The 23,752-nt window shown below is 36.4% G+C and overlaps 1 protein-coding gene across 7 annotated transcripts in view; it reads right to left on the bottom strand.

The window, feature by feature from the left end:
* The window catches only part of KDM4C (lysine demethylase 4C), a 430,228-nt gene that overhangs the window by 42,181 nt on the left and 364,295 nt on the right, over positions 1 to 23,752 (bottom strand). For all 7 annotated transcript variants that reach the window (XR_006353225.1, XM_043966024.1, XM_043965986.1 and 4 more), the window contains one exon: positions 8,206 to 8,376. Coding sequence is in view for 6 of the 7 variants with exons in the window: in XM_043966024.1 (XP_043821959.1) it covers positions 8,206 to 8,376 (171 nt within the window). In the remaining variant the exon portion in view is untranslated. The remainder of the gene's footprint in view (positions 1 to 8,205; positions 8,377 to 23,752) is intronic.

Below are 23,752 nucleotides of genomic sequence, written 5' to 3'. Positions count from 1 at the left end.
TAGTGATTTGACTGTTTGTTAAAAAATCAGTTGACAAGAATCTTCTTGAAAGTATAGAAGATTAAAGTTGGAATAGATCTGATAGGTCATCTAAGGCAAGGTGGTTTGGTGGAAAGAGCAATGGACTTGGAATAAGAGCCTTGAAACTTGGCACCCTGTATTTAGCTGGGCTGGTACTTTATACAAACACCAAATACATTCATCACCAAGCCCTTATTCCAAATTTTTCCATCTTGGTAACACCTGCCCCAATTTATTTTCATTTTTCTAACCTTTAAAAAGTTTGTCACCACTTTGATGCATAAGACTCAAGAGCAGAATTTTGGTGGAAAATTATATATTCTACCAGCATTTCCTGGAAATATCTGTAGTATATGTTTTCAAGCTCCACTTATAACATATACTGGCTTTATGACCCTGGGCAAGTCACCAAACTTCTCAGTGTTCTAGGTAATTCTCTAAGACTATAAGTTGCTGATGTGTATGACACCAGGGAATTTTCACACCAAAGGTTCCCTACATTAATTTGGGCAGAGGTGGATATGGGTGAAAGTTGGGAATATACAGGGCACAGTGGTAAACATTTTTCAATGACAACAATGAAAAACTGCCCCTGCCCTCAAAGAGCTTATGATCCACTGAGGGGATGTAACATGTAAACAGGTAAGTATACAAATAGTTATCCGAGTTGCAGAATAGTTGCCTTGGTAGAAGTTTCCATACCACCAATGAAATCACAGGTTCAATACTGTCCCTCCACCCCCAAGGGGACACACACACACACACACACACAACTATAAGCTCTTTCACATGCAAGCAATAGCGAAAATTGTGGGAAATAAATTAAGTAGAAATGGTAATAGGCTGAGAACTGCTAATAGGGAAAAAATAAAACCTTGTTAACCCAGCGAACTTTGTTTTAATGTTATTTGGGCAGGAAATCATACATACAGGGTCCAGTGTTGTAACAAGTCTCTAGAGACGCTACAAGTCTTCCTATCCAAGTTTCAGTAAGACCAGAAGAGGACAGTATAGGTTAGGAGATGGGAGGGTTCCAAAGCAAGAAGCTGAGTCCATATCTAACACTCACACACAAACACAAACAGAAAACCATAGAAGTCTGAAGGGCCTAAAAGTTTGCTCTGTGCTAGTGTAGAGTAACTTGACAAAGCTCCAGTCTTGCCCTAGTTCATCATCTAGGTGCTTCTTTTAGATTTCAACAGATGCTAAACTGCAGCAGGCCACTGTGAAAATTCCAGTGATGGACTCTTGCTGTCGAATTTCTAAATGGCCCTGTTCTTCTCATGGCCAGCGGTGACTTTAATGTGTCACAGAGTGATGGAGCACAGGCTTCAACATTCTCGTCACACTGAATGTTCTCTTGGGGCTGGTACTAAAAGGAGGTATTCACATTAGTGTCAGCATAATCATACTAAAGGCTTCTGGGTTTGTCTGTTGGTTAAAAAAGGGGCCCTAGTATTTCTATGCTTATTGAGTTCTTTCAGGTGGAGACACTTCCATTTCGGGGAATAGTAGGAGACAAAAAAAAAAATCATCAGTTCCTGTGTCGAAATTTCTGAGACTGACAGGCTGATTCGTATAGCAATATATCTCTTATTACTTCATCTGACAGCTTCAGATGGCATGCTGAGTTTAACTGAACTGATATACACATTCTGCAGGTGTTCTGTTGAGTGGAAATTTTTTAGACAATTTCTGGATGACACAGAAGTAAAACACCTGGATATTTGATTTTGGCTTGTGTCTTGCCTACTTCTGTCTGTTAAATAAATTAGGTCTTGCTTCCCAAGATGAGTAAGATAACCTAGGGTCCAGGGAAGTAAAAGGAAATATCTCTAAATCACTGGAAATTAGAATGAGATGGGGAGATCTAATTACATTCATGACTTGAGCCACAGGTCTTGAAAAGAGTTTGTTTATCACAGCTGATAACCACAAAGGTTAGTCAACAGAGGTACTAAGAAGACACAGGAAACCTATGGAATTGCCTTCAGGCAAAGATAGAGCACAAGGAGAATCTTTTTGTGACCTGCAGGGCACTATGCTTATGGCTACAGCTGTGTCATGTAACACTCATGTATGTACAAAGTGCAAGTTGGTCTCTGTCCTTGAAGAGAAGAAAGTCAAAAGACCTGAGAATGCATTCCAACTCTCTAAACTTTCAAGGAGAATGAAGTATTTTTTGAAAGAACAGAAGTATTTGAAGAAAGATGAGGTTAGAAGGGAATTTTCACCTGTCAGGAAATCAGATGGTAGATAACTGTGATACAGAGGGAAAAGGGGGAGAAAGAAGAAGCACTGACTACTGGGATTTTTTTATAAGTAGGATGCTCTTTTTTTTTTTTTTAAACTATATAGTAAGTAGGATACAGGGTGAGTTGGACCCTGTCTAGAGGCAGTACAGCGCCTCGAATATGGTATGAGTTTAACAAATGTTTATTGATGGAAAAGGTATATTCTTAAGTTTCAAGAGATGATGCTATAGATTTACAGGGGCCATCAGAGGAGAAGATATTCAATGATGCTCCAAGAAGAGAAGAGCAAGGGTAGTTGGTGACTCTATTGAGGAGTAACAAAGTTAGCAAAAGTCCATTGTCTTCCTGGGGCATCTATAAAGGACTGACCAAGGGCCTCCTGAGAGGAAGCAACTCTTGATGGCCCCTCGTGGTGAATAAAAGACAAGACAGATAATAACATCTGAAAGAAACTAGAAAACATTGTTAAAGATTTAGGGCAAACTTTTCTCTTCCCCAAAGAAAACAAACAAAAATGTAAGACCTTGAGGTCCCAGGTACTGCTAACTAAATGAGGCAGATATGGAAGCTGAATGGCTAGCTGAAATAATGAAAAGATGGGATTTGGATGTCTGGATGACTGATTAAAACACAGGAATAGTGGACTCTTGGCAAGGAATGAAGTGTACCAATAACTGAACCTGTTAAAAAAACAACACATAACTGCATGCAGTTTTAAAAATCTAATCGGGGGGCAGCTAGGTGGCACAGTGGATAAAGCACCAGCCCTGGATTCAGGAGGACTTGAGTTCAGATCCAGCCTCAGATACTTGACACTTACTAGCTGTGGACCTTGGGCAAGTCACTTAACCCTCATCACCCCACTCCCCCCCAAAAATACCCCCCCCCAAATCTAATCAAAGGAGCTTTGATTTGCAGATGGAAGGGCAGACAGAAAAGTGCCCACATAGATCTGAAAAGTCGGGTAGCACGTATGATACAGAAAGAACAGTAGGAGACAGGACTAGTAATTCATGAGAATTACTTCTTTAAGAAGAGATAACAGTAAAACCCATGGCCTGAGATGTCTATAAGTAAATATGCAAGGTATTTTTAAATAAGCAGTGTGGCGTAGAGAATCTAATGCATGGAAGAAAATTTGACCTCATTACTATCATTGAGACTAAGTGGAACAAGACCCCAATAGAATTTGGACTTAAAAGGGTTTATTTTACTTGAAAAGAAACAATAAATAAGGGCATATTAAAATATTGTATATCATTTAGCTGGTCAACAAGCATTTACTAAGCACTTGCTATATGAGCACTGTGCTAACCTCTGGAGATATGAAGGGTACAAAACCAATTCTAAAGTAGGACACTGTAGTAATAGTGGACTTCATCTATCTGGATATTTGCCAGCACTCTCTGCCAAAAGCACAAGCACTAACTTGCCTTAATTATATTTTCACTTTTCAAAATGTTGAAGAAGTATAGGAAAATTACTAATTAGACCCTGATTTTTTTCCTCTTTCTTCAAGATACATTCTTTATTTCTTCTGAACATATAATTATATATGTACTTATGGTCATTTCCATTAAAATATAAACTCGTAGGGCAGCTAGGTGGCGCAGTGGATAGAGCACTGGCCCTGGAGTCAGGAGGACCTGAGTTCAAATCTGGCCTCAGACACTTGACACAACTAGGTGTGTGACCCTGGGCAAGTCACTTAACCCCAATTGCCTCACCTAGATAGATAGATAGATAAGTAAATAGATAAATAAATAGATAGATAAGTAAATAAGTAAATAGATAAATAAATAGGTGAATGAATGAACTAACTCGTGAGTAGGGATTGTTTCATTCATTTTATTTTTATCACTAGCAAAATATCTGGCACATTAGTAAATTCTTGTTGATTGACTGATCAAGTGAGATGAAGTAGCAAGAATAGAAACTTACAGGAAAAGTTGCCATTCTGTCATATAATTCATAATAGAAGAGAGAAATACTAGATATAGACTAATTTGTACCTTAGATTTTAGGAGAGTATATTTCAAAGTTTAGAAAAGCATATAGTCTGCCTTCTTAAGCCCACCATCTGCCACTCTATTGCCCTATGGGAGATGGACAATTTTAATTCTTTAGAAATTATGATATTCCGTACTGAGGCTAAACAGATGGGCCTCTTTTGAGATACAAGTTTGGAGTCATTAAAAAGCACTCCATATTCTCCCAAAGGTTCTATTGATTTTGTTAAAAATATGTGGTATAATATAGCACATAGCTGATAAATGGCAAATGATTTAGATTTAGGGAATTTTGGTTGGTATAAAATTATCCCATATTTGAGCTAACTCAAGTTTTTTATAAATGTTGCTTTTATAGTAATAATGTTTTAGGCACACAATAGATACTATTGTGGCAGCCTGGGCAATCAGAGCTGAGACTGGAAGATGGATAGCAGAAGGGAAGGAAGGCACTGGTGGATTTAATAAAAAGGTACCCAGAATGTATAGGAAAATTCTGAATCTCTAATTAAATGTCATTTGCATGTGAGCTTCTTAAGAGCTATGGCTATCTTATATTTTCGATTTGCATGCCTAATGCTTAGCACAGTGATTTGCATATAGAAAGTACTTACTAAATGCTTTTTCATTCATTCATTCATTCAAGCAGCTTTGGGTAGTAGTTCTCCAACCTATAGCTTGTGCACATAACAGAACTATACTGGGGACAATAATGTCTTTCAAAGACCTCAACGTACATTCTATCAAACAATAAGCATTTATTAAGCTCCTACAATATGCCAGGTACCATGTTAGATAAAAATGAAAAAGTCCTTGGTTTTAAGGAGCTCATATTCTATCAGGGCAGATAAAATATGCATGTGTGTATGTATATGTATACATTATATACATACACACATACACATAACTGGTCATTTTGATGCTTGATGCTAGCAGAGTGGGCTCAGGGTAGTTCTAATGTACAAAGTGGTGCTATAGGTGAGCTTTGAATGAAATTATGGATTCTAAGAGGTGGAAGTAGGAAGGGAGTACATTCTAGGCATAGGGGACATTCTGAGTAACATAGAGATGAGAGGGAATATTGTGTATGAAGTACAACATAAAAGGCAGTTTGGCTGGACTGAAGAATAAGTAAATGGGAATAATATATAATGAAGCTGCAAAGATCTTCTGGAGTCAGGTTTAAATGCCAAATGGTTAAGTTTGTGTTTGACACTAGAAGTAAGTGGTAGCCATTCATTGTCTTTCTGCCTCTCTTGTCCTACCTCCATCATGAATATATTAAGATCTGAACAGTCAAGTCTTTATTATTTAAGATCCAAAAATTACAATAGACATTTCTTCACAGACTTCCAAACAACACAATAAAACATTATATTTCTCTCCTAAAATCATACAGATATTTCCCCTCAAATAGCTTATTTTGAACTCTAGCCTCTGCTCCCCACAATGCCCAGAAACTTTCTAAGTTCTTCCTATCACTAAGACACAGTGATCTCGGGGCGGCTAGGTGGCGCAGTGGATAAAGCACCGGCCCTGGATTCAGGAGTACCTGAGTTCAAATCCGGCCTCAGACACTTAACACTTACTAGCTGTGTGACCCTGGGCAAGTCACTTAACCCCAATTGCCTCACTTAAAAAACAAACAAACAAACAAACAAACAAACAAACAAACAAAAAAGACACAGTGATCTCTGGGTGCTGTTTATGGGCAAACATCTGTTCTATTTTAAGGATGGTACAAAGGAACAGACAAGGAGTTTCATATTATTTTTTAATTCAGAGACTTGTGGAAGGAAGTACAAAGGACATAGAAATGTTTTTGTTTTGTTTTGTTTTTTCCCAAAGTGCTAGTCAAAGAATAATTCTTATGGCATTTTTAGGGTTATGCAGGAAGTAATAGAAAAGGTTTTGACGGAGGCTGCCTGAAGGAAAAAGGTCTGGAGGTTCGAGATGAAAATCTGAACTCACGAATGTATCCATACCAGAAATAGCCTTTCACTTGAGCATTCATTGTGCCTCACTGTTGGGCTTCCCAAAATAATAGTATTTGGAGCTTTAAGGAACACCTGAGAGCACCTAATCCAACTGACTCCTTTTATAGAATAGGAAACTATAGCTCAGAAAACCCAGTGACATGCTCAAAGTCACACAGACTAAACAAGTGAAATTCAAACCCACCTCCTCCAATTCCAGTTCTATTGTTTGTTTCCCTTCATGCAACTTGATTAAATTCCCTAAGAAGAAAATTAATAAGCAAAGCACTGTTAATCTGCTAGGGATAAATGTGTCATGAGAAATGACACATTCGCTCGCTTGTTTCCCCAAAATGTTTCCTATTGGGTTTACAATGAGGGTGACTAAAAAAATAACACTATGAATTTGGGTTTCAGTTATATAATTCGATCCTCCTGATTTCAAAAGTCTTCCATCATAAACATTCTTCTGTTGAAATGCCTTACCAAAATGAATGGAGCTGCTAAAGAACCAATTTCATCCAAGAAAAAATGTGAGTTTCTCTATAAACAGCACAGTCTTTCCCCTCAGGGAGCCCTTGCTCCATCATTCATGGCTAGTATCTCAGAAATTTTCCTCATGTTGTTTTATCTCTGCTGTAGCCTCAGCACTGTTGTCTCTGTACTTAGAGTCCACAGAAAACCCATTATTTTATTGGTTTTTTTTGTAACATGCTTGTACCTTAAATGGTAAATCGCTATGTTGAGCTAACAAATGGACACAGTTCCTCTTGCAGCTAACTGCCATAATCCCAATTTTGAGTCTAATAAATAGAGAATAATTTATTGCCCACCAGCTGCTGATCATGTGGAAATAGAACTAAACTACTGTCTAAGGCTTAGAAAAGAAATGCAAATGAATGATTTTAGTGTATTGCATGGGTTGTTTATTTTCCCATCTTTTAAATAAGGTCACTTTTGTTTATGTACTTGTCTTTCTTAAAAGCTTAAAAATGTTAGCACAGCAAAGTGAGTGGATCAATATTTCAAATTCCTCAGAGACAAATCATAGAAGTAAGTACAAACAATCGTGTAAGGTCACATTAAATATTCAACTGCTCCTAATGTGTTATTAAAGAATCACTAAGAAACTACTTTAAAGTACAAACAATATGAAAACATCAGTAAAAATCTTTTTCCCCCCTGAGACTGATGCCTTGTAGTTTTGTGATTACAAGAAAGGTGACTTTAAAAAAGAGTAACACAATGATCACTCTAATAAATTTTGCTTTCTGTTATATAATTAATTTGATGCTAGTTTCAAATGTTTTCCATTACAAATATTCTTCTGGTAAATGGCTTGCCAAAGTGTGAATTCCTCTATTATAAGCATACCATGTGCCCACAGACATTTAATATTTTTTAAGGGAAGGAGGTATAAAACGCTGAGGAAATCATGGCCTGCTCTGCATTGATGGAACCAAATAAACTGCACATTACTTTTCCTTTGTGTTTTTTCCCCCTCTTATCATTTCACATAGAACATCCCTAGATACAAATGTGCTTTCAGGAAAGATGAATAAAAGTTGTATCATCCAATACAATAAAACAACTAATAAATGTGAATATTCGAAAAAAGAGAATAGGTGAACTCTTATTTCACCTTTCTTGACTTAACACATTTCTCACTTACCTAAAGGAATTTGAAAGATTGGTCCAAATTCTTTCCATGAAAGAGTGGATACTAACTAGAAAAAGAAGTCTGGGAAGACTTAAAAAATAATAATTCTCTGTGGTAGAAAATCACAAACATGAACTGAATATTAAGTCGAAGATCTTTCTATAAGGTCATAAGAAATGTTCTTGAGGAATAGAGTTTGCTTAAATTCACTCACACACACACACACACACACACACACACACACACACACACGAAAAGAGAGTTACTTTAGCAAACATACTCACCACAATATCTTCAGGGAAAGTATCTCTGCTGAAGGAGCCATCATCAAACACAACTTCATAGAAGGTTTGGGACGTCACCTCTATTACTCTGCAGCTATAATATCGTGTGTTCCGATGCTTTGAGATGACAGTCTGACCGACAGTGATTGCCTTTTCACAAGCTTTGGATCTCTTCCATGTGGATGAAAAGAGAGAGAAAGGGAAAGAGAATCAATCAACAAATCTTATTAAGCACTCAATGTGTGCAAGGCACAGTGCAAAACACTGGGGAATGACAAAAGGCAAAAATTAAATAGTCCTTTCTATCAAGGAGCTTACATTCTGCCAAGTCATTAAAAATATCCATTTCTATGGTCAAGAAATGTTTTGGATTTTTTAAAAAGACTTTGTCTCCCTGTCTCACTCTGGCGGGAAGTGTTACAGCTACTCAAAATCTCACTTCTCATCAAAATAGAAGTTTTGACATGCTCTGTTTCTTTCCTGAGCTAATTTGCCCCATCTTGGGCAGCCTAGTTACCTTAGTTAGCCCTGACCTTCTTTCTGGGGATCTACCATATTGGTGCCAGATAGTGCAGAGAGCAGATCACCATAAGCCCTACTGAAATTTAGAATTCCAAAGCTCATGAAATCCAACAGCTTTGTCCTCTCCAGTAACAGAAGTGTGTGTCAGCATACCCAGCTAAAGAGATTTTTTTAAGGTGTTCAACAAAGCCAGGTTAACAGTATACAGGATTCATGGTTTGGACTAGGAAAATGATAATCTAGAATAGTTTTATGCTGAAATGAATCATTAGTTAAAATAACAACAATCATTTTGTGCTGAAATATGACTTTGATGCCTCATCACAAACTGAATGTGACCCTATCCCCTCTAGAGCTATTTATGCCTTTGAAATACAAGGCCTGACAAGTCTTACTAAGCTGGAATGACTCTGAGTTTGGATTGAGAGATAAAGTGTCTGTTATCCAAGACCATTCCTAAAGATGGAATAACTCATCACCCTGAGGGCTGGGCTCAGCATCCCAAGACTATCTACTATGATATGGAGGGCATACATACCAGTGAGATCATAGATCCTTGTGGTATTAAAGCAAAAAGAATACCTAAAAGATAGTTTCATAGTATGGAGAATCTCTCCTATATGCTCTCTATAATTAGCATTCCCAAGTCAGCAGGGGGAGATCATAAGTGGTCAAATGCTCACTGTTGGAGACCAAGAGAATATATGATGAAATATACACATGACTTAGAAAAATGTGCCTGCTATTGATGTGGGCTGGAATTTGGGGTCAAATTGATTGTGAGTCGTCTCAAAAGAATTACAAGACTCAGTGACTCAATTTCCCAAGTTTTATGGCAATACTGTGAGTGACCACAGGGAGAGAACCAGAATAGTGGAAAGGTATCTCTCAAATAAGGAAAGGAAAGACAGTTTTATTTATAGTATGGATAAATTGATTATCAGTCTCATAATAATTTCCACCTTGGGGAGGTACAGGGGAGGGCCTGTCCTCATTATAATATTCTCTACCTAGGGGTGTTACAAGGGAGGGCTTATCCTAATTTGAAGTTCCTGGGGTCCTAAACCAACCCCCAAGGCGGGTACCTTTTTCACTGGAGGTGTGTTTTGGGGGTTTACACGTCATAAGGTGAATCTGGGGACAAATTTGGCCTTTTCTGCGCATGTCTCTTTCTGATTCCCATGGCTAGTTTCAAAATATAACCATTTTTCATTAGAATTTCTATAGGTTGTCTTTTTCCTTTATTGTTATTTTGACCTGACCCATTCTGGTCCGTTATGGATGTTGATCACTATGGGTATGAGAACCTAACATAAGTTACCCATTAACTGGGGGCTGACTCCCTTTTAGAGCTAATATCTGTACTAGAACTTGGGTCTTATGTTTTTCTATTAACCCTTTTTTGCCTCCTACATCACTATCATGCAGGAAATGCATCTACAATATGTCTTCTACATACACAATGGACCCTGTCATCTGGAGGAATAAAATCAAAAGTATCTTACCAGGCTAATAAAAGGAGGGAGTCCCTCTCCCCACTCTTCCCTTTACCTTCTCCCTAAGCTGGGGGTGTGAGCTATATATCATTTCCTATTGGTTGCTGGGTTGGCTAGGTAAAATTCAATAGGCCTCTTGCAGCTGGGAATGTAAACTTTGTGACAAAAGAAGATGTTAATAAGCCTGGAATGATTTAAATGCTATGTCTTTTTCGGAACAAATGTTTTGAATTAGAAATGTTTACTGAAACAGCTTGAAGATACTGGATGACAGATGCCAAACCAATTACCCAATTTCTTCTTTTCCACCCTTTAGAATGTCTCTAACCTTACAAAGAAAAAAAGAAAAAAGACCACAAAAATGCAATAATAAATATCAGTACCTACGAATGTCTACAAAATTATAAAATCTTTGCATTTGTAAATTTTAAAAACCAATGGCTTGGAGTTAGTCCATGTCAGTGCTTCAACTTAGTAGTATTTGCTTCAAACTGATGTTCCTCTTTAGGAGATATTCACATTGACCTAAGATTTACAGTATAACTGTTGTATCCAATCTAGATCATTTCTCCTTCCCAGCACATGCTTGATTAAAACTGCCATCCATTAGATATTTATTGTATCTGAATGTATCTGCTTGAAGTTTGGATAAAGCAGATGGTAATTTATTTCTAGGTTTATTAAATTATCCTTTCTCTAAATTATCTTTTCTTTAAATTTCATGAAACTGAGATAGACCCATTAGACTCTACCCTGACTTTTGAAAACTATGGCAACCATACAGTCTAAATCAACTTGATATATTGCTATATGAATACCTACAATGTTATATACTTTTAAAAATCATTATGATTTTAAAATCTAATCAGTATTGTCAATCAGTATTCATTGTATTAGGTGCTAGAGAGGATACAAAACTGGGATTGTAAACTCTCGAAGAGTTTACAATCTAGTAATGGAAGATGGAGACATGCTCACATGTCTTACTATATAATAAACAATACCATACTATAAAGTTACAAAACCAAGGGCTGAGGTCTGAGGATGAGGGTCCTTATTGATCTAGGGGATAAGAGAAGACTTATGGGGAAGTTGGTATTTACTGAATTGGGAACTTCAACCTCTCCTAAGTATAGTACAAGCATATTATATTCCTTTTTTTGATTGCTATTCCAACATATTTTGATTCCAGGTGGGTGTTTTTTTTTTTTAAAACATCAAAAGCACTCTGCTATAAATATGTCTTTGTACATGGCATTTTTTTTTTGCTACTAATTACTTCCTTGGTATGTGTAATCCCAGAAGTGAAAAAAAAAAAAAAGAGTAACTTTTCTTACAAAATTCCAAATCATTTCCCAGAATAGAAGAATCCAATAGGTTCCAGAATAGATGGATCCAAGTTTTACCACTCTGACAACAATGACTTACTGAACCTAGTCTTAGTCTTCCCACAACTATCACACATTTTCCCCATCGTTAAACAGTTTAATAGGCATGAAATAATACCTTAGAATATTTTTACTTTAATTTTTGACTATAGCAATTTTAAACATTTTCCGCTGGTTTTGGCAACCTCTTCTTTAGAAAACTGTTCATATCCTTTGGATATACATGTCTATTAGAAAATTACTCAGGTTTGTGTGAATTCCCCAAAGATTTTGTATATCTGACTTTTATCAAATATATAAATCAAATTGTTTTCCCCAAACCTCATTTATTCTATTAATTCTTGCTATATTTATTTCCAACAAAAGTATTTTAATATTATATAGTTAGGGGGCAGCTAGGTGGCCCAGTGGATAAAGCACTGGCCCTGGATTCAGAAGGACCTGAGTTCAAATCGGGCCTCGGACACTTGACACTTACTAGCTGTGTGACCTTGGGCAAGTCACTTAATCCTCATTGCCCGCCCCTCCCCCCCAAAAAAACAACAACAACAACAAAAATATTATATAGTTAGGATGGTATTTTTTATGCTGTCTGGATACAAATTTTTCCCATAGCTATAACTGTGAAAATTCTAGTCTTCCATTCTCCTCTAATTTTATTAATGGGGTGATATTCTGTATTTAGGATCATATGATCATAGATTTGGAGCTAGGAGGAACCTGAAAAAGGCCATCTAATTTAACCATTTAGCTATTAAGTTTCTGAGGCAAGATTTGAATTTAAATCTTACTGAATCCAAGTCCAGTGGTCTATTTACTCAGCCATCTGACTTTGTATAATTCAGCAAGTCAGTCTGGAATAATGCATTCTAGTAGTGATCAAATCCTATGGTGAAGGACTCTTCTCTCCTTCTCACCCCTCCCATAATCAAGAAACAACCTCTTGAACTTCAGAAGGTTGGAAAAGGTGGAATTCTCATCGTGGGTTTCCCTGGAACCACATCAAAATATAATTGAAAAAGTTTAACAAAATAAAGAAAAATTATAATACAACTTAGATAATGTTAGTTGGTGGTTTTCTAAGCCAACATCTAGCAGCAGGGATCCATTTCTATTTGAGTTTGACACCAAAAATGTAGATAATAGTTTCCCTGAAGCATCAGTAGCTAATGGCAGCATCTGAATTAGGAGCTAGAGTCACACTGATCACAAATTAGATACACTGAGTAAAGACAGAGGTATACTGGTACATAGCAGAATGTTACATACCTAAGAGGAATTTCATGAGAACTCCAAGAATGGAGAAAAGTACTTTAATGCTTAGAGCTATGAGTTTACCCTTTGGGCAAATGTTTTAAGTTTGACAGAACTTTCTTCAGGGAACTTGTGTGCACATGGGGATATTGTGTGTCTAATTCAGTGGAGAAGACACTAATGGGGCTCGTGAGTGCTAGGAACTCATATAATACTTGAACCATCAGCCCCTCAGTGTTACCACTAGAGCCCTGAGAAGTAGTAGTCATCTGCTGTCCAGGAACACAGCCCATCAATGCATTTGGGTAAGGAGTCCTGGAGGGATTACTACACTGATATAATCCAGGTAAATGTTTTTCTTTGGAAGTTCATTTATGTTGCTTAGTCAGTTTCCTCTTCTGAGGTTGGGAAGTTTAGATTCTCTATTTCCTATTTTGTAAGTGTGGATAATTACAGTTTTTAAATTATTAATTTCATTTTCAGATTTGCTGGCATATAATTGGGTGTAGTAAAGTCTGATAATTTACTTCCTCTTTATTCTTCAGCAATTTTCACTTCTCTTTTTAGATCTCAGTAATTTACTTTTTCTGTTTCTTAGTGGTTTGTCAAATTCTTTTTTTTTTTTTTAGAAAACCAACTTTTAATTTTGGGTTTCAATCATCTTAAGCTTTTCTTTAATTTTCAAAATAACTTTGTGCTTATTTATGAATTATCATGTTGATTTTTCTAGTTTTTTAGCTAGATACTTTCTATTCATTGGTTTTCTCTTTCTCACCTTTGTTAATAAAAGCAAAGAAAGACATCAATTTCCCTCTAAGGATTACTTTAGTTGGATTCCATTAAGTATTAATATGTTGTTGCGTTGTTATTAGAATTATTTGTTTTATCTATGATTTATTCTTTGACTCATTCATTCTTTAAGAAAATGTCATTTAGTCTCCATGTGTGGCAACTATTTATATTTCCTTTATTAATTATAATTTGTATCATATTGTGATTTATTTACTATTTTGCCCTTTTTGTGCTTATTTATGCATTCTTTATGCCCTGCCACATGATCAGTTTTTGTAAAGGAGTAGTATGATATTTTTAAAAATAAGCATACTCCTTATGATCCCTACTCCCTAATTATGATTCTATAATCATCAAACCCATATCATATCTAATTTTTCCAATATTTTGGTGAGATCCTTAAAGTCTTTTTTATACATTTATTAGAAGTCTAAAGGAAGCACGTTGACTTCACCTGTGATTGTCTTGCCATCTGGGTCTTCTTATAAATCAATGAACTCTTCCTTTAATTACAGTTCTGCTATAACAATTATTTTAAAAACTTGAATTTGTTCTAATGTAATTGATATATTAGGGAACAATTTGAGAACAACACAAATTTTATGTTTACATGATTTTATTCCAAGAAACCATAAGAATGTAGAAAACTATGCCACTTTATAATAGTTCACAAGCTTCCAATCTTCTCTCACTTCCACCAGCAAAGTTCAGGTCTCTTTCAAGGTAAAGTGTCATTTATTGTATATCTTCTGGGGCAGTAGCAGCTGTGGGCAGAGGAGGGCTAGTTTTGGTCTATACTCGTGTCCTCTATCCCACTCTATCCCACCATTCCTGAAGAGGTGGCTCTGACTCCTAGCAATTAAGTCAATTGGGCCCTGAGATATGGGTGGAACAGCAGTCCAAGGCCAGGGACTCCAATACTATTGTAATTTTGTATTTCTTAGCTATTTAACAAATATAAAATTGTACTATAATTTTTATCAGGTTCTTGCCCCCTTCTATGTCACTGAGAAAGTTTTTGAGTGTTATTTCCCTAACCCCATATTTGCTATAAGTCATGTGGTTGTAACGATTGGAATGACACCACTTGCTGGAGACTTGCTGTAGAAAAGCTCCGCCATGAGGTGAAGGTCTCTGAGGGCAAGACCATACATTTTTTCTTTGGCATCAGAAAGTGCCGTTTGCTGGTGGGAGGAAGAAGGGGGAGGCTGGCGCTCTGACTTGCTCTTTCCTGTGGACTCTGGGGAGAGCAGAGCTAGGAATGCTCGCTCCCTTTAACAGATAGGAATCTAGGCCTTTCTCTTTCTCTTCACCAAATTCTTATTCTCCTTAATAAATGCTTAAAAGTCTAATTCTTGCTAAAGCTTATAATTTATTGGCGACCACTCATTAGATATTTTAGACAAACTAGCTAGAATTTTAGCCCTAACATGGTTTTTATTGTACAGTGTTGAATAGTGCAATGATTTTTAGTGAAACGCTTTGTTACTGCAAAACTGATTTACATAGAAACTGTAATTTGAAGCATATATATTTGTTTCATTATCTATGGTGCCTTTAAGCATAAAGTTGATTCTCTCCTTGTCTCTCTTGAACATACCTCTTCTTTTTAATAAATCTTTAAGATCATGATTTCCATTCCTGTCTTTTTGATTCAAATGAAGCATAGAAGATTCAACTTCAAACCCTCAAATTTACTCTTTGTGTTGTCACGTATATATTAAATATAGCAAGGTGTTGGATTTTGCTTTAAATAAAAGTATTCTATTATTTTCCAGTTACATGTAGAAACAGTTTTCAACATTTGTTTATATAAGATTTCCAATTTCCAATTCCTCTCCCTCCCCGCCCTCCCCTAGACAGCAGGCAATCCAATATAGGTTATATATACATAATAACGTTAAACATATTTCTGTATTAATCATGTTAATGAGAAGAATCAGAGCACAAAGGAAAAACCTCAAATCAGAAAACCAACAGCACCCAAAACAAAAGAAATAGTATGGTCCAATCAGCATCCATATTCCACAGTTCCTTTTTTTTTTTCCCCTGGATATGGAGAGCTTTTTCCATCATGAGTCCTTTGGAACTTTCTTGTTCCATTGGATTGGTGAGAGGAATCTAGTCTATCACAGTTGATCAACACATAATGTTGATGATACTGTGTATAATGTTCTTCTGGTTCTGCTCATCTTACTCATCATCAGTTCATGTAAGTCCTTCCAGGTTTCTCTGAACTCCACCTGCTCATTGTTTCTTACAGCACAATAGAATTCCATTACATTCTTATACCACAACTTGTTCAGCCATTCCCCAATTGATGGACATCCCCTCAATTTCCAATTCCTTGCCACCACAAAAAGAGCAGCTATAAATATTTTTGTACATGTGGTTCCTTTTCCCTTTTTTACGTTCTCTTTGGGAAAAGGACCCAAAAGTGGTATTGCTGGGTCAAAGGGTATGCACAGCTTTATAGCCCTTTGGGCATAATTCCAAATTGCTCTCCAGAATGGTTGGATAAGTTCACAGCTCCACCAACAATGCATTAGTGTTCCAATTTTTCCACAACTTCTCCAACATTTATTATTTTCCTTTTTTGTCATATTAGCCAATCTGATAGGTGTCAGGTGGTAGCTCAGAGTTGTTTTAATTTGCCTTGGATTTTGCTTTAAAATTCATTCTACCACTCTGTTTCATGGGTAAATTTATCCCATTCACATTCATGATTACTTATTCTCCTCCCACAAATCTTATTATTATATAATCACTTTCCTTTGGAAAAAATAGAAAGAAATTAGCACCAAGGATTTGCTATTAGTATTCATAGTCTCACAGATTTAGAACTAAAGGGATCTCTAGGTCATTGAATCTAACCCCATCCTTTAACAAATGTGTAACAGGAGGCACAGAGAGATTATGTGACTTCTTCTAAATTTCCACAAGTAGTATGTCTTGGAACAATCTGATTCCCCTCCCCTCCTTTCCCCTTTCTCCTTGCCTTTATAGTTGACTTCATCACTCAATTGAAATTGGCCTTTCTAAAGCCATTGATAATTTCTTAACTGCCAAATTTGATGGTCTTTTCTTACTCTTAATTCTTCTTGACCCATTGGCTTCACTAGAGCTGTTGACCTGAGAAGGAGCATTCAGATGGGAAGGAGGGGAACAAGGAGAGAATAGTCTCTCATCGTCAGTTTTTTATGATATTATTCTCTCCTGATTCTTCCTTCCCATCTGACTACTCCTTCTTAGTCTCCTTTACTGTATCATCATCCACATTATGCCCTCTAACTGCTGGTGTTTTCCTTGGATTCTGTCCTGATCCCTCCTCCCTTCTTTGGTTACCACATCAGCTTCCATGGATTTTATGACTACCACAATTGTATTTCTAGCCTCTGAGCTTCACATCATCAATGTCGAACTCCTTGTACTGGAAACATCTTAAACGCAACCTGTCTAAAAGTGAATTTATTAGTTTTACCCAAGACTGATCCCTTTCGAAACTGTCCATATTTCTGACAAAAGTATCACCATCCTTCCTGTTATGGGATTGGGACATACAGGAATTTGGAACTATTAAAGTTTAAACTGGCTAAACTAAAGGACAGACAGGCCTAGAGAAGCAAGGGAGATAAGACCATTAGGCCTAATCAGCCCCAGGGGATAGAGATAACTCCAGAAGTCTGGCCCACCACCCCTCACTCAAGCTTTCCCTACCCCCAAAATGGAACTTTCCATAGTCAGTGGTGACCACCCCTTCTACCATGTATATTTTGCCTTTCTTCTCTTCAAGGAGAAATGTGTTTCATAGAATCATATCTAAACCATTTTCTCCCCTGGAGAGTCTATCTCTCTTGGTTCCTTTCTCTAGTGCCTAAATAAAAGATTATTTTGTTCTACTTGGATTTGTGTGCAAGAGGGTGTAATTCTTTTCTTTTTTTTTTTTAGTGAGGCAATTGGGGTTAAGTGACTTGCCCAGGGTCACACAGCTAGTAAGTGTTAAGTGTCTGAGGCCGGATTTGAACTCAGGTACTCCTGACTCCAGGGCCGGTGCTCTATCCACTGTGCCACCTAGCTGCCCCGAGGGTATAATTCTTTAAAGAGGAACATCTAAGGAACCCCCTGTGACACTTCCAGTGTTTCAGGTTTGTAATCTCAGGATTACCTTAGACTCCTTACCCTACCTCCATCCAATTAGTTGCCAAATCTTGCCAATATCTCTTGCATATTACTACTGGTATCCATTCACACAGCTGCCAGCTACTTCAGTTTGGACACTCATCACCGTTCCCCTAGATTATTGCATTCTCCCACTTCTGGTCCCAAATCTCTTTGCTGCTCTAGTCCATTTTACATATGCTACCAGAGTAATTTTCCTTAAGCACGTATCTGACCATGTGATTCTCCTTCTCATCTAGTAGCTTCCTCTTGCCCTCAGAATAAAATATAAACTCCTCTGCCCCACCTGAACTCAAACTATCTTTCTAGCCTCACTGGACATTATCTCTTTTTCTTCCACTCTGCATGCAATCCAGCCAAAGTGGACTGCTCTCTATTCCTCACTCAGGACACTCCATCTCCTGTCTCCATTTCTTTGTAATTTCCATTTCCCATGCTTAGATTGCATTCCCTCCTTAACTAGGTCTCATAATTCCCCTCTTTCTTTAAGATGCATCTTTTGTATGAAGCCTTTCCTAAACTCCCCAATTATCCCTCACTAATATTTACTTTTAATTAAATATTAAACTTAATTTTTAAATTAAATTTTTAATTTTACCTTGTATTCAACTACTTTGTATTTTTTGCTTAAAATGCAAGATCATTAAGCTCACATAATAGAGGAATTGTTTTGTTCTTTGTTTTTGTATCACTAGTGCCTGGAATATAATAGGTGCATGCTTAATCCCTACTTCATTGATATCACAAATCCCTCTCCCTCCCCCATTTTGTTATCAGATTTCTGTTTAAGGCTTTTTCTTTCTGACATGGCATCCTCTACATGTACCTCTGTGTTTGAATGACTTCATATGAAGAAGCCTAATAATAAGCAATACAAAGTTTCTTTTTCCTTCTCTTTTCTGAAATTTTTTTTACACCCAAGTTAAGAAATTGTCCAGATTTTTCTCACTGATCCTTAGACTAGGTGTAATTTCCAATGGGCTGCAGTCTTTTATGATAAAAAAGATCATCAATCTGATCCTTCCTAGCTGTGTCTCTTTTGCCTTCTTGGCCTTTCACAAATTGTGCAGAGTTCTGATTCTCTCAAAAGGAACGTTTAGAAGTCATCAAATCTTTTTGAAGTCCTTATTTATTCTTGTCAGATTATGCTCTAATTCCCAGGATTGATTAATCTGGAGTAGAAACCATCTTTTTTCTTGTTGGTAATTAGTAGTCCTGTATGATTCTTAGTTGAATTCTATGGCAATAATTTGCCTTTTCCTGCAATATTTTCTAGCATGACGATTTTATTGACCATTATCTTAAGTGACTGTTGTGATCTACAACTTCTTATACCATCACAGTCTGCCCATTAAACATTTAACAAATTTTCTTTTACCCCATTTAAACAAAGTTATTATTTATCTCTACCTACCCCCAACGCAAATGCTATTTCCAAGGTCATTCTCGGTATAGCTATCAGAATCTGCCTTGGACAGGCTGATCACTCTTATATAACATCCCCCCTCCAAATTAAAGCCCATCAATTTTATGTTAGTTATAAGAAACTGCTCAGTGCAGGCCTCCTATTCAGATAACAGACTTTTGTGTATGAGGTTATGATAATAAATGAGGCAGCTAGATGGTGCAGTGGTAAAGCACCAGCCCTGGATTCAGGAGTACCTGAGTTCAAATCCAGCCTCAGACACTTGACACTTACTAGCTGTGTGACCTTGGGCAAGTCACTTAACCCCAAGTGCCTCAAAAAAAAAAAAAGAGTATATTACTTTGGGCAGCTAGATGGTGCAGTGGATAGAGCACCGGCCCTGGATTCAGGAGGACCTGAGTTCAAATCCGGCCTCAGACACTTAACACTTACTAGATGTGTGACCCTGGGCAAGTCACTTAACCCTAATTGCCTCACTAAAATAAATAAATAAACTAATTAATTAATAAATTAAAAAACACTTATTCTGTGTTCACTGGGGATACAAATACAAAAATGATGTAGTCCCTGTTCTTAAGGAGACTTTCTAATGGAGGAACCAACCCACAACCCACAACCCACAACCCACAAAGGGGAGTGGTGGCCAGGGTAGATAAAGTCTGAAAGTCACAAAGATGAATAGAATAATAGGGGAGCACAATGTCATTCCCAGTGTTGAACTGATTGTACTTGATTATGGTTCTTAGAGAAAGCATGGATGAAGGAAAGCTTGAGGGAAGTTTCCTGGTGGTGGCATAAAAAGTGGCTGGTGTGAAGATAAAGAATCTTGGTTCCCAGGAGAGCAGACCTAGTGCCTTAGCTCCTTCTAAGTGTAGTTAGTTTATGACAGTCCAGTTTGGTAGATAGGGCAGTGATCAATAACAAGAGTAGCAACAGCTAGGTGGTAAATGGCAGGGGTAAAGATGAGGCTCCCAGGGTTCTAGGGAGTAAAGGGGTGAGTAGCCTAGCTCCTCCTAAGCATTGTCTCTGGGCATTCACTTTAGCAGTTGTTGCAGGTGCTGAATGTGTGCCAAGGCCAAGTTCCCCAAAATAAAAATTATAAATTCTGTCCAGTGTTTCCCAAAGCCTCAAGGCCAATAAGACTAAGAAGCAGCATCAGAGACAAGTGTTTATATAGGAACAAGCCAGCCTCAGATTACATTGACTATTTATCTTCGCCTTGGCAAGATGTACTTTCCTTCTACTCAGTATCCCTGATGTGTCTGGTTGTAACATATCTTTCAATAAACCTCACTGAATTATATATGAATTGCACATTGGGTTTTGCTTTCACTTTTTACTGACATGACAATACTGTTTATCATATAACTATTCATTTAGAAAGCATTTTCATTAGATGTTGGGAATGACTAGATTGAACTCTAACCCAAAGAATAAATTCCTCAAACATAATACATATTGGGAATTATAGTGTCTGAAAACTATATTTCGAGATGACTATAATATGGGATTCATTTCAACTAGTGACCTAAGGATTCAACTGATCTGTAGTTTTGCCCATTGGTTTCACTACCTGTGGGTATTTAAAGAAATTACTTCCTGAAATACACACCACTTACCCTTCTTGTTTCCTCATTTTGTTTTCTAGAAGCCAGTGGTTTGTTGAACCCTATGCTCCAGGTCAATTTTTGTTGCTATAGATATTTCCTCATTTCTTAAAATTTTGCCTTCAACTTTCTTCTACTATATATTGTATCACTGGATTTTTAAACTCTTTTCCTCCATTATATTTTCTAGGATGTCCACTCCTTTGATGAGATTTCTGAATCTTCTGTTTTATACCACTACTTTTCCTTTTTCCTTTCAAGGTTATTTATGAAGAGCTCATATTCCTTTTTATATCCAAATATTAACAGATAATTCAGTAACTTGTAACAAAGTAAAACAGTTAAGTAAAGCTAATAATACAGTGACCTCATCTGAGAGTGCAAACATTTCATATCTGTTTTAATATGCACAGTAAAGAAAAAAATCCCTCAATGGGAACTGTTGCAAGCACAAAAAGTGCTGTTGTAAATATATGTATTTTTAAAATAAAGGACCTTTCCCTCTTTTTTAAAAAAAAGTATGAACATTTATGACCTAGCATAGTATATCCTAAGCAAACTGCTAGGCACTAGCATTTTATTTTATTTTATTTTATTTTATTTTATTTTATTTTATTTTTTGCAGGGCAATGAGGGTTAAGTGACTTGCCCAGGGTCACACAGCTAGTAAGTGTTAAGTGTCTGAGGCTGGATTTGAACTCAGGTCCTCCTGAATCCAGGGCTGGTGCTTTATCCACTGTGCCACCTAGCTGTCCCCAGGTATCCTCTTAATGTTAAGAAAATTACCCCAGTCACTTGGGTAAAGTCTCTGCCCATGGTATAATGGAGCATGTACTGTTTACTTAGCTTTTTAAGTATAGTTCCAACTTGCTTTCCAGAATGATCCTACCCATTCACAGGTCTGCCAACAGTATACACTACAGAATGAATAAAATATATTTGGGAATTTACCTTCCAAGACACACAAGAACTACATCAATGCAACTGTTTATAGAAATATATTTGAATAATTATGAAAATATCAAATATTCAAATGTAATAAAAATGACAATATTCCCTCAATTTGCTTATTCACTGGTATAACAGTCAAATTACCAAAGATTTACTTTATAGAAATAGGGAAAAAAATTTAAATTCATATAGAGGGGGAAAAAGTAAAGAATAATAAATGGAAATGAGAACAAAACAGGCCTAGCAGTGACAGATCTCAAACTATATCTTAAACTATAACTCAAAGCAGTAATTACTAAAAACAATTTGGTACTGGTTTAAAAAACTGATCATTGGAACAGCTTAGGTATACAAAATTCAGAAACTAATCTAATACAGTAGTATTTAATTAACACAAAGACCCAAACTACTGGTGTAGGGACTTACTATTCAACAAAAACTTCTGGGAAATTTATATAGCAGAATGGGAGAAATTAAATTTAGACAAACACTTCACATCTTATACAAAAGTACACTTCAAATGGGTCTGTGATATAGATATAAAAGATCATATCATAAACAAATTAGAGTGTCATGGAAAAATATACCTATCAAATCTATGGATCGAAGAAAAGCTCATAAAGGAAATAAACATTTATTTCCTTCCTAACATATGTGTGTGTATGTAATATCATATAACATAAATACAATAATATAGCATAACAATATTTTAGATAATGAGTTAATAGTAAAATGTTATATATATACATATGTGTGTGTGTATATATATACACACACATACATATATATATAAAATTCACACACACCAAACAAGGAAAAGAATACAAGGGGAAAATAGATAATTTTGATTGCATAAAATTATAAAAGGGTTTGTGCAGACAAATCTAATAAAGCTAAAAATAAAAAGGGAAAAAATAAGTGGGAAAAATCTTTGCAGCAAGCTTCTCTGATAAAGATTTAATTTCTAAGATATAAGGCACTGATTCCAATCTATTAGGAAAAGAATCATTCCCCAATGGATAAATTATCTAAAGAAATGAAGAGATAGCCTGAGTTTCTTCCCTTGGGAACTATCAGTATTCATATGAAAAAAAAAATGCTCCAAATCACTACTAATTAAAGAAATGAAAATTAAAGCAATCTTGAGATTCTTTCTCAAAGAATGTCCAAAATGACCAACAAAGAGGAATATCATAAATGTTGGATGGCTTATGGGAAAATAAGCATAAAACCTCCCATTTCATTCTTCATTTCTTTACTTCTTTTACTGTCTTTCAACTACTCTCAGCAACTAAATAGTTCAGTGGAGAGATTTCCAGACTTGAAATCAGGAAGTCTGGGGCTGTATACCTCAAATACTTACTAGCTCCTGGGTAAGTCATTTAACCTCTCTCATCTGTAAAATGGGAATAACAATAATGCCTATTTCTAAGGCTGTTGTGAGGATCAAATAAGATAAAATATGTAAAGTATTATATAAATGCTAACTATTTATCATTATCTTCATCATCCTGTTCTCTGTTCTCAGATTCTAGTTTGGGTTTCAGAATTATTCCCTTCTGGCAATCTTGTATTGCAGAATAGAAGGTCATTTTTCCAACAGCCATGTGCAAACTTCATGTCTTTGTGTCATATTTTGTTAATTCTCACAATACCTCAAACTTTTTCATTATTATTATACCTGTTGCTCTGATCCGTGACCAGTGATCTTTGATGTTAATATTGTAATGATTTGGGAGCACCACAAACCACACCCATATAAGATGATGAACTTAATAAATGTCGTATATGTTCTGATTGCTTTGTGGACCAGCCATTACCCATCATTCTCCCTCTCCTCGAGTCTCTCTCTTTCTTGTGAAAAAACAATACTGAAGCTAGGCCAGTTAATTACCCTATATTGGCCTCTAAGTATTCAAGTGAAAGGAAGAG

Source organism: Dromiciops gliroides, chromosome 1 (genome assembly GCF_019393635.1).
Source record: "Dromiciops gliroides isolate mDroGli1 chromosome 1, mDroGli1.pri, whole genome shotgun sequence".
Classification (NCBI taxonomy): domain Eukaryota; kingdom Metazoa; phylum Chordata; class Mammalia; order Microbiotheria; family Microbiotheriidae; genus Dromiciops; species Dromiciops gliroides.
Note: the sequence above shows the minus strand (reverse complement) of the source record. Positions and strands in the feature narration are given on the sequence as shown.